Source organism: Ammospiza caudacuta, chromosome 9, assembly GCF_027887145.1.
Source record: "Ammospiza caudacuta isolate bAmmCau1 chromosome 9, bAmmCau1.pri, whole genome shotgun sequence".
Lineage (NCBI taxonomy): Eukaryota > Metazoa > Chordata > Aves > Passeriformes > Passerellidae > Ammospiza > Ammospiza caudacuta.
The window spans coordinates 20,852,927-20,865,281 of record NC_080601.1 but is presented as its reverse complement, the minus strand read 5'-3'; the positions used below and the strand labels follow the sequence as shown (position 1 = coordinate 20,865,281).

Sequence of the window (12,355 nt, the reverse complement as noted above, 5' to 3'; positions counted from 1 at the left end):
TCTGGATTTTAAAAAAAACTAGTCATATGTCACTCAATTCTGAGTCTCAGATTTAGCAACCTGTCCATCTTTGAGATGGACATAAGACAATACACCCCAAATTTCTGAGCTTTGATTATGCTCTTTCCTCTTCCCATTGCTACTGGTCACAAATTTGGATCCCAGCAGTGATCCTGCAGAGAAGTGAGAAGGTGACAGATCCAGAGGTCCCTTTCCTGCCAGTGAGCCATGTCACATCCATGCATTAAGAACAGCCCAATTAGCACTGACGAGGTAAATGAGAGGACAATAATTAAACCTGTGGAGACTGGAATTTTAACCTTTTTTTTTGCAGTCCAGGGCTACAGTTGGGGCATATTTTGAGGACCTCTCTTCTCAGTTCCTCACAGCTCTTGATGTACTGCTCATCTAACAGTTCTGTTCTCCTGTTCTCCTGGCATGATTCAGTCACACTTGCCTGATGTGCTTACCTGAGCTAGGCATCTGGCAAGAAGTACAAGGAAATACAACTACGCATCAAGGAGGAATTTGCTGACTGCAGAGATGAACAGAATCTGGAAGAATGGAATACAATCGGGACTGAACTAGCCTGATGCATGGAAATGGTCTTCCCTTGGCATTCCAGGCCACCCCAGCTTTCTTTCATCACACTTCTCTGTATAGCAGCTGCAAAACTCTAACCTGCCAAATACCTAAAAATGAGCAGAAATAGGGAAGCTCATTGCATAGATTGTTCTGGAATGATGAGAAGGCAGCTCGGGGTGTGGAGTTTGGTGTCTAGTTTGAGCTTTTAGAAACTGGGCCCTTATGGAGTGAATTTCATTGTGAATTAGAGACCTTCAAGTTTATGGGGTGCTCATGACTTTGTTATTGTATCATCCCGATACCTTCAGGGAGCAGCTCTCCTGTTCTTACTATTTTAAGGCTGTGTGGTCTTCAAATTTTCTTCCATCATCTGAAATCCCCAGTACATGCAATGTAAGCTGACAGCTTTTGATGAACCATCATTATATCTTGGCTGGATACCCAGCCTAGTGAATCATGAAACTGCCAAACCTTTTTATTTATGAACAATCTCTCAAACTTCTGTGGGAATAATGAAGAAGACAGAGCTAAAATCCCTGATTGGAAATTAACAAATACCTCAAGCTCCACATTTGCTTTCAACAAGTCCTGTGACATACAGGAACCATTGGGAAGTGGAACCTAAAAGAAAAGCTTTCAAGTTTGTTCTTATTTTCTCTGAGAATAGGGAAGTTGAAGTGGTCTCTCCCCTGATGCATGGTAGCTGCCACACAGACACACAGACCTCCCTCTCCATAGCAGATGAACATTACATCATGTCTCTAAGACCACCACAAGGATGCAACTTCCAGTCTTTACCTGATGTCAGGTACAAAATGCCTGGGATTGAGCATCATATTTGGTTTGATGAGAAAATAACTGAGATTTGAACAAGTCCCAGCAGATGCACATACTCTCACCCCACTGGCTCTCAAATGGCAGCCCAGCACCAAACTTCCCTATGGTTTTTGGGATTTCCACACTGAACCCCTAATTCTACTTCCACTCTCTTCCATGGCCAGAAATGTGGTAGGTAGGAAAGGAATGGGCTATCCCACACAGCTGGAAAGCCTGGTTAATACTCCCTTGCTGGGATGTGTGATGCAACAGTCTCTGCACAGTTCCACATGAAGCCTCCTTGGATTTAGCTGGAGGTTTTGAATCTGGCAGAACATGAACAACAGGGCTACTGAGGTCTCTGTTCCATCTCTTCCAGTGCTCAACAACAAGAAATGCAGTGCAGGCACTGGGAGAACTCTTCATACTTCAACCTGGACAATGAGCAACAGTAATAACGTGCTGCATCCATTGGAAAGGATGAAGTACATTTATTTTCTACAATGCTGGTGGTTCAAACAGACTGAGTCTAGGAATTTGGCCTCATGATGCATAAAATGTCAATATTCCTTTCCAGTTGGGTTGGTCCCAAAGACAGAATGAATGCCTCTGTCTGGCACTGTGTCTGATCTAATGAATCCTGTTAGACGGTACTGGGCTGTACAAGTCACTCATAAATCAGACAATCCACCTGTGCATAAAGAGGAGATGACTACAGCTCCACAGTCTACTGGCTTTCAAAGACTTTATTTTTGTGTGAAGGGCTGACTCTTCACTGGCTTACAGCTGTTCTATTTACTGAAGCAGTGCATTTATCCACCACTTCACTCTTGTGGTTTCAAGGCCTAAGACCTAAAAAACAGGGTTTCTGTAGGATAAAGGAAAAAACTGGGTTTCTATAGAAAAAAAGGGAGCTTATTTAAATTTTTCATCCAGGGCTGAGGAATATCAAACTGTGAATGTTATGAATACATAATTTCAACTGCTTATACAGCTGCACATGCCATACACTGTATGGATACATTTCAGTTCAGAGCTCACAGTATCTCATATCCAGGCCTGAATTGTGCTGGTGGTCACCTCAGGACTTGGTCTGGTTTTGCACCGGCTGCTCTGGCACTGTTCACTGTTCAGCAATTGACATAATGCTCTGAAACATCACAGGAAGTTCGAATTTTGCAGGGACATCCAAAAAGAACAGAAAGCAAATGTTATTCCATGAGAGGGGGAACAAAGAAGGCAACCATTCATCTGTCACACAGTCTAGGAAAGTTACTTGTCACACAGATGCATGTGCCTGCTTTGAGCAAAATCCTTGATTCACATAAACAGCAGCCCTGACCACAGTAATCTGTGTTTACACATTTGTTCTGACATAGATCTGTGCATTTGCTCCTTCACCCAGGCATCCATGCAGACAAAACCACCATTCCCTGTATGCAGCCACAGAAAATGGAGAAACAACAGCCAACCAAACAACATGACCCAAACACAAACAGCATGAATGAAACACAAACAGGCTGAACCAAATACAAACACACTGAACCAAAATGTGTAACTTGTGAAAACAGTCATAAATATTTGTCTTCCATCTTCATACAATTCACATTGATGTCTCTTTTTCAGAAATTCTTTAAAGTTACATTATCTGGTTCAATTTAAAGATATATTAAGATATGCTCCTATTTAAGAGTCCTACTATTGATTTTGGCATCTTTAAAATAATGTAATATCTGTTCAAATGTTTCTTTCTGACAGAAAAGCATATACATGTGGTATGTAAGCACATACATAAAGATGGAAACATAGATACACACATACATGTCTTCACAGCTGAACACAGCGCCATACATACACCTATTTAAGCCATACATACACCTGATTATTTTTTGTGATTTTTCATGTTCTTAATTTGTACTTTAGAAGAAATATTTTTAAACAAAGATCAGTTACTTCCACATGGCTGGTGCTGAAGATTTCTTCAACAGTACTAAGGGGCATTAACTTACATTAATCTTACTTACATTTGTGCCAAACTTACTACACATGATGTCAACTCCAATAAGAGCAAGTGACAGAGCTGAAGGACACTATGCAAGGTGAAATTGTGGGAGGCAACATAAATAAGTTAGTTTTTGCTACAATGAAACCTTTTAATTGAAAGTCATTTTGCAAATTAAAGTCTTACCTAAAACAGTTTGTTTTCCAACAAAATATTTTGCTCTTTGCCCTGGTGTTTATCAATAGCAATTACAGGTAACGTAAGACTGTGCTGCAGGAAAATTATATTAACAGAATCACAGCATTACAGACATGGAAATATCCATCTGTAAATACTAGGATTTAGCCAGCTAATTTCTTTTGCAAAATCTTTGGTACACTCTGTAATTCTTACCCATAATTTATTTTTGTACTTTCTCATCTGGTTATATTACATTCAGCTAACGGGATCTAAATATTTTGACTTTATATTAGTATTTCTATGGCTACAAAACTATTTTCTCTAGAAAATTAGATCTCTGTAGAGTTCCATAAGGCAGCTTTATTTTGCTTTGAAATACTAGAAATTTATTAAATACAAAAAATAATTGCATTTTCAAATAACAGTTTATGCTTTGGTGTAGTTTTATACATTAAAAATCATAAATTTAATCACTCTACTGCCAAAATAAATTCCTCTATTCCTCTCTCTAGTACCAGTTATACTTAATCACGGTAACAAAAGCTGTTAAGTGCTACATTTTTAAAAGCCAAAAATAAGGGAAAACTCCTGAGACGTAATTGATTATTAAATGCTGAATTTCATGCATGACTAGAACTGCTTTTTATGTGAAAGCAACTGTACTAAAAATATAAAACTATTAAAAAATCTGATCCTCCATCAAATTTCTATGGACATTTCTTTGAACTAGTAGCTGTTAGTTCACAGAAAAAAAGTCATTAATATGCTTCAAACATTTTCAGTGGACTGAATTCCTACAAAAACCTTTTAATGTAAAGATTTGCAAATTTAAAGATCAATGTGACATTTTAAAGTGACAGCAATAGCAGCTCCTAACTCAAGTAAGAAATTTCTACTACATGGATATCCATGATATAAGGAATACACACAAACAGAGAATAACAATGTGAGCTATTCCAAACAAAGTTCATCAATTTCATAAAAGCAATTAGACCCTAGGTAAGTACCTAGAACAGCCACGATGCTCGATCACCTGTCGAAGCTGGAAGGATGAGGAGCGCTGTAACCAATAAAAAGAGCAAGTGATGCTCGAGAGCTCTCGGCGAGAGAAGAGAGCCGGGAGGGAGGAAAAGCGCGACTGCCGGCGGGGCTGCCGAGGGGGACCCGCCTCCCCCTCCGCTCGGCACGGCCCCGGCAGCCCCGGTGGGCATGGCCCCGGCAGCCCCGGGTCGGCATGGCCCCGGCACAGCCCCGGCGGGCACGGCCCCGGCAGCCCCGGTGGGCATGGCCCCGGCAGCCCCGGCGGGCACGGCCCCGGCAGCCCCGGTAACCCTGGGTCGGCATGGCCCCGGCAGCCCCGGTGGGCACGGCCCCGGCGGGCATGGCCCCGGCAGCCCCGGTGGGCACAGCCGCTCTGCCCGGGCCCCTCCAGCCGCACTGGAGCGGGCGGCAGCACGGCCAGGGCTGGGCACCAGTCAGCAAAGGCCACCTCCGTGCCCTCACCTGCTCCCCGGCCACTCCCGGCCCCGGGGCAGCCCAGCCCTGTCCCCGTCCCCGGGCAGGTCCCGGCCGTGCGGGAGCGCGGCGGTAGCCCCGGCCCGGTCCCGGCAGCTCCGCGGCTCCGGGAGCGCAGCCCGGCGGGGCGGGACGGACGGTGCTGCTCCGCTTCGCCGCGCTCTGCATGGGCAGCGGCCGCGCCGAGCCCCCCGCCCGGCCCCTCTGTCCCGGCCCCGCTCACCTGGGGGTCCCGCTGCAGGGGACGGGCGATCTGCGGCGCCGGGGGTCCCGCCGCGCCCCGTCCCTCTCCCAGGATCCCGCTACGGCCAAGTGCCCGCGGAGCCCTCACCTCAGCTCACCTCAGCTCACCCCACCGCAGGGGCCGCCCGGCCCCCCGAGAGCCGCGCCGCAGCCCCCGCCGCCGCACCGCCCCAGCACGCCGGCACCCTCCTCCCGCCGCGGCTCCCCGCCCAGAGCAGACCCCGGGAAACGCCTACCGCAGCTCCTGCCCCCGACCCCCGCCGCCAGCCAGGCGCCCCCTCCGCCGGGAGCCGCTGCCGTGACGCCCGCGGGGCCCGCAGCCCTGGCCGAGCAGAAGGCATCCTGCGGACAGCAGCGCGGGGGGGAGCGACGAGGTGGACGGGATTCCCCCTTGTAACGGGACCATGAACCGAGGAGTTTCTTTTAAAGTTGGGGAGGGGAAAACCATACACACGCACGCCGAAATAAACAAACAAAACCATCTCCAAAGCCGCCTTCCCACTTGTCCTTTAGATCATCTGACAACGCTTTTGAATAGAAGGCTCTTCTAGGAGCTGCAGGTATTGACAAGAGCCGCTTAAAATGAAAACAACTGCTTCGTAGAAAATACTCGCAGGATAAAAATTAGGACTTTGAGGTATGAAACGATTTGTGGCACAGCTGGTATGTAAAATAAAACCATCAAACGTCTTGTCATAATCAAATATACCCTAAATCTGGACTAGCGACATTGCTTTTGAAAGGTGTCGTTCCATATAAATGCCTTTAACGCCTGGTAGAAAATTTTTATGAACATGTTGACAAATGAAATAACCCAGGTTATTTGATTAGTGTCCATGTAATCTGAATATGGGTTTGTATCAGGAAAAGAAACGTCAACCCTTTAATGCTTTTGAAAGGATGGATTTTCGCTGCAATTGAAGAGTAATCTTATACCAATAATGAGGGCGAGCCACTCTCGCTGTGTTTTGTGATACAGGGATTATAGAGGATGAACTCAAGAGTTCCTGTTCTCTTTTAAAATTCGGCTTGGGCCAAAGGAACAGGATTGTTGAAGGCAGCAGGGGTTTGGTAGCTGCACAGCCGCCCTGGAAGCTCTGCATCCTACCACCCGCCCAGGAACCAGTGTGGTGGTGGCATCTCCTAATACTGCTTGGGAAACATCACCTGATTTGGGATGCAGGTGTCAGGAAACTGGGATGGACAATTCCCACTGCACTTCATATCGCAAGAGTTTATAATTTTTGCAGCCTTTATGCAAATAGCAACAGAAGGTGTAAGAAGGGACCATTAGACATGGTCACCTGCCTTGCGGGAGCTTGAAGCACTGTGAGACGCTGTGCTGAGGTAACCTGTGTCCCAAAGAGGGTGAGATGTGCACCTAAGGGTCAGCTCTCCTGGTGCTTGGTGTGATTTTCCTTCGAGCAAGGCCCGATCAAATGGCTCTGAGTGCCCGGGTCACGGGCCCGGCCTGCCCTGCCTGACCCCACACAAACCTCGCTCGGGCTTGGGGCCGGACAGGCCTGCCCGGGGTGTGACAGCCACAGGAGGGGCTCAGGCCGATCCGAAAACCTGTTTTGTTTCAAGCGGAAGGCTCTGGCTCTGCAGAGGCGGCCCGAAAGCTCCCGCCGTGCCCGGCCCTCCTCACAGGGGATGGAGGAGCACGGAAGGGGCGCTGGCAAAGGCGCAGGCCCACACATTCCCCACGGTGTTTCTGCCCAGCATCGACCAAGGCAGAACTCAGCCAAGTCCTTGCTTTTGCATAGGCCCACCTAGCATCTAAGCGTGCCCCCTCGCCGGGCCCTTTGGAGGAGGCAGATGAGCAGGTCATCTCTCTGTGCAGAATCGCAGGATATATCAGAGCCTAGAAAAGGGCAGTGCACATTATCGAAAAATAGTGATTTTTTTTTTTTCTCGGCAGTGCCTTACTTTGCTTTGGAGAATACCTTGAAGTCTGCCGGGTAATTTTACAGTACTATCTGATATTCTCGAGGCACCGAGGGACTCTGACGCTATGAGCATTTTTATTTCGTTTTGAAAGGCTGCGGTGTGTGCGGGGAAGGACAGCTGTCGAGGGCAGGGGGTGCCGAGGGCTGCCGGGACCACGCGGGCTGCGGACACTAGTGGGCACCGGCGAGGCCGAAGCCCGGCGGCTGAGGGGAAGCGGGGGATTCCTGCTGCTCAGCAGCCGTTTGCTCATTTTTTGTGAATGTCGCCAGGGAGGATGTGGGTTTTTTCTATTTCTCCATGATCTAAGTAATCGCTGGGTCTCAACTGGCCAGTGCTCAAAAAACCTTTCAAGTGGTGAGCTCAAGCAGTGCATTCAGCTTTTAGCTGTGCATAGTTAAACCAGGCAAAGCGGCTGACAGCCGGTGGACCCTCTAATCTTTCCTTGATAAGTCCCCGACCGCCGCCGCGGTTGGCTGGGTCTGAATTCGGTCCAGCACAGAAACACGCAACTGAAATCGAGATGCCTTTCCCGAAGGGATTTCAGACTGGCGGGCGGCAGCGCACACCGCACAAAGCACGCCGAGGCTGCTTTGCTGGAGGGGCGCGGGCTCCCACGGGCTCCCAGGCGCGCCGCGCCCACGCGTGTCCCCGTCGGGCGCTGAGGGAAAAGGCCCGCCGGCATCGCACTGCTCCCCGAAGAGCCGCACACTCGGCGTGGAGCGGGCAGGGCTGCTGTGTGCGTGGGGAAACAACGCACACGTCCCACGCCCGCAGCTCCGCCCGGGTGGGCCGTGCCCCCGCGGGTATCACCTTTGTCGGGGACAGGAGGTGTCAGGTTTTGCTGCTGGAGCGTAGAAGCGACTCCTGGCTGGAGCGTGGTGGCGCGGCCCCGGCGAAGCGCTGGGTGTTCGGGGGGCTGCGCTCGGTGGGACAGCGCGCCAGACCCCACAGGGGATGGGTTCCCTCCTCCTTGGCTCACGATGGGAGCCTCGCCCCGAGAGAGAAATGTATAGCCCCCACTCTGTCATGCAAAGTGACTCCGCTCGCATCCCTCCCCGTGGCTCTTTTCATTAATTAGGGGCTGCAAAGAGTGTGGGGGAGGGGGAAGCGGCTGGGAGCCACTAATTATTCAAATTTTGGAGACACCATCCAGATGAGCTGGGCAATCTCTTTAGGGCACCGCTTTGTAACCTGTGTGTATCAGGGGGGGAGTGATTATGCTACTGTGCAAAGCCTCCATTAAGAGATTTCATTTCATCATTACTCATCGCCTGCAGGATGTGTTCAGACTCCAGTGTGAGTAAACCGAGATTTCCACGAAGAGAAACAATTTGCTGTGGCACGAGAGGGCCGTGAAAACATGCCCCTACCGCCGCCCCCAAGCAATCATCTTTTTTATTGCACTCAGCTACAAACAGATTTTTCTTAAGTGCCCTCTCGCGTTGTGCCCCCCACCTCCGCTTTGTCACAGGTTTTTTGCCACGACGCCCATCTCCTACAGCAACTTCTCTCTGCCTCGTGCTCTGACCTCCTCTGGGCTCCAGCCGCTCCCGAGCCTGCTGGAGAGAGGCTTAGCAGGACGCGCAGCGATGCTCCGGAATGCAGCTGGGCTGCCGCGGCCCCTGGCCGGCTTCCGTGCCCGCCGGCGGCGGAGTGCCCGGCCCGCTGCCCGCTGTCCTGCCCCGAGGGCAGTCCGAGAGGGAAGGAGGCAGGAACGCCCGCCCTGTGCCCCGCCGGCGGCGGGCAGTGGTCCCTAAGCTCGGTCCCTCGCTAGCTGCAGCCTTTGCCATATCGGTATCCCGGAACAGGAAAGTCCCGGTTCATCTTGCCCCCCTAAGATCCTGTCTCCCTCCTCCCGCTCCCCTCCCTCTGCCCCTTCCTGCCTTTGGCCCGTGCGAGAGGAGCCTGTTCTCTCCTCGCGGGACGGGGCTGGGGCGCTGGGGGCAGCGGGCAGGGAAGGGGGACTGGGCTCTGGGGACCATCCGCCTGGGCTCAGCCCCCTGCCCGGAGCCAGCGGTCCGGCGCCCGCGGGCAGGGCTGCCTGGAGCCCTCAGGGTTGAGCTGAGATCCTGAAGATAGTAATTTTTTTTTTATTTCTTTTTTGTTGTTGTTGTTGTTTTATTTTGATTTTTTTCTCTGCTCTCGGCGCTTCCGAAGCGCCTGTAAGATTTGCAGAGAGAGAGAGAGAGAGACTGGGGGAGGAGGAATTAAGGAAAGGGAAAAGATGGCGAGTTGCTGGAGCAGTGTGGAGAAAGCGGCATTTTTGTGCTGCCTTTTGCTGGCAATGGGGAGTCTCATCTGCTGCGCCCGGCCGGCAGAGGAGGAAGAGCAAGAAGAGCAGCGCTCCTGTCACGGTGCCTTTGATCTCTACTTCGTCCTGGATAAGTAAGTGACAGTCGCATTTAAAAACGTTTATTCACCCTTCAGTGATTCCTTGCAGCAGCAGGGATGTTGTTTCTTTCCCCCGTCTTCCCGGACGACTTCTCCTGATGCCAAATATAACGTGTGGGTCTCGTTCCTTATTTTTTCTTCCCAAAACTTGCGCATTTTCCAAGTGGAGCATTTAGGGGAGCAGTGTCCTTTATGCTGGGTTAGTTGTGCATGCAAACCTGGGAAATTGGGTTGCTTTCACGTTGTAGCATGTGGGGTGTGGGCTGTGAGTGTTGGATTTGAGGGGGTGTTGGTCAGTGCCCACATTGTTCCTGGAGTTTTGTGTCATGGGCTGTGTGCAGAGATGTCACTTGTGGGACTTAATCAGTGCTAGGACCATGCAGACCTACCTAAAGATAAGATCAGACTGCTTGTCTGTGTTTTTGCAAATTGACTTATAAGAAGGTTTTATAAAATTTATTTTTGCTCAGCTTCTTCAGAGTTGTCTAAACTTGTGTTTGAATTACATCTATTAAAATAGGACTTCTCTTTGATACTTTGTCAGCTGAATTCAGGTATGGGGGATATGATTAAGCTCATGTGTGTAGGCATGTTTTAGCAAGCACTAACAGAGCAAGTGGTAAACTGGTGCACCCACAGGTGTTTTTCAGAATGTACAAATTTCTCTTTCTTCTTGTGTACTGCTCTGGCTTGACAGAGGATTAAAGCCAAGGGATTAACTCAAGGAGTAAATTGTTAGTGTCCTGCAGTGTGATGACTGTGTTATCTAATACATTCTGGGTTACCTGTGTGACGGAGTATTATGAAAGATGGAAGACCTTGTGATTCTTGCCCTCAAGCCAGGTATAAAGTCTGCATTGTTCTATTTCCCATTTGGGAGAATGGATCAATCCATAAGGCCCTTGGTACAGCCTGCAAGAGGCAAAAAGTCACTGTCACTCAAGATGTATATTTCTGTATTCAAGAAGGGAAAAAGTATCATTAAATAGTGATTCTGTTTTTAGAGCCAAAGAAGCTGAAGATCAAAGGCATTCTGCTGTTCTAAAAGATACACTAATGCACCATGTGGTCATTGTTCTGTTTTTCTTTTGCTTAGAATTTGTTCCTGAAGTAACCTCTGTGTCTAGAATGGGCTCTGTGGGGGGCTAGTGTTAGTTCTCGAATTCATTCCTGCCAGGCTTCCTAGAAGTGACTGACACTGTTGTTATGCCCAGTTCCCACACTGAATTCCCAGTAAAAATGAATTTTGTGATAGCAGTATGGCTCCTCTGTCTTCTGTAGTACAATTCCTTTGTTACAATGACATTGAGTACCCCTAGCAATCTCCACTGTTTTCATCTATATTTCAGAATATATATATGTATATATTTATATTCATCAGTATTTCAGAAAGCCCTTTTTTGCCTGTGCTGTTACCATTTATATTGTATTCAAGGAGATAAAAGCAGAGAAGAGAGCAATTTGCTCAGAGATACTGATCTTCAAACAGTAGGAAGTTGATCATCTAAGCAAGTTCTTCTCTAGTACTCTGGGCCTGAAATAATGTATTTTCTTTTTGCAAGCAACAGGTCTTTCATTTTGTTTCAGGTGCTGTCCATTCTCTACAGTGGTCCACTGGAAATTGGACCTGATCACAGTAAAATGTCATTTGGGTTCCAGTGGGAAAATTCTCTTCAGCTTCGATTGCAAACTGAGTCTTTTTGAGCTTTGAGAGTTACACCAAATAACTCTCCTTTGGTAAAGGCTGTGTTGAGTTACTTGGACCCCTGAGTGGTTTTAGAATCTATCCCTGCTCCCACCAAATCTGTAACAGTGGGGTGGCAAAGCTGCTGTTGGTCTCAATGAGATTGCATTACAATCCATATGGGTAATATAAGAGTGCCAGATCTTGGGAGCTGTAGGTCCTGTGCTGGCTGATGGTGTATTTATCCCAGCTGTGTTCTGTGACATCTGGCACAACACAAGGAGCTTTATGGAGGCAGGAAGGACTGATTTAGTGGATACACCCTGGGTCTTGGGACAGCTCATCAGGAAGGAACTCCAGGTAGTGTTGAGAATTCATTGTTGTTGAAGACAGTCAGCATATTTCAGATAGGGAGAAGGCAGGAAGCCTGTCAGAAGCATCTGGTAAATCTGTCAATACAGTGAACAATTATTTTTTTTTTTAGGGTTGGATACTGACATACATCTGTGAAGAATTCTGTCTGTAATTTCAAGTGGGAGAAACCCCAGAAAAACCCAGCCATATGCATGAAGTACACCCCTATAGCTTGGGGATTGCCTCTCTTTATTGGTGCCCTGCCAGTCTGGAGTTGGATGCATTCAGTCTTAGTTAGCTGTCTCACAGTGGGACTGAAGTATTGGTTGTGTGAAAATACCAGGCTTTAATCCTGTCACCTTGTAGTGAGCTGAATGACAGTTCCTGTCTCTAAAATCAGCCTGGCTGAACCAAAATGACTTTAAGTCTGGTTTGCTTTGCTTCCCAATAGAAAGATCTGTAGGAGGAAATCTGGAAGAAGACAACAAACCTTTCTCCTTATTCAGTGTGTGTTACTGCAATGACTTTATTGGGGCATGATTTTTCCTTTCCATTCTGCCAGGCAAAGTCTGTGAGGATTTAATCCTGCAGGCAACAACCATCAGATGGAAACGATCATCTTCTGGTGAACTTAT

At 48.4% G+C, this 12,355-nt stretch overlaps 1 protein-coding gene across 1 annotated transcript in view; it reads left to right on the top strand.

Moving 5' to 3' along the window:
* Positions 1-9,365: 9,365 nt before the first annotated feature.
* ANTXRL (ANTXR like) overlaps positions 9,366-12,355 on the top strand; it is a 56,168-nt gene continuing 53,178 nt past the window's right edge. The window contains exon 1 of the mRNA XM_058810490.1: positions 9,366-9,676. Within this exon, the coding sequence (XP_058666473.1) occupies positions 9,516-9,676 (161 nt within the window). The 5' untranslated portion in view covers positions 9,366-9,515. The remainder of the gene's footprint in view (positions 9,677-12,355) is intronic.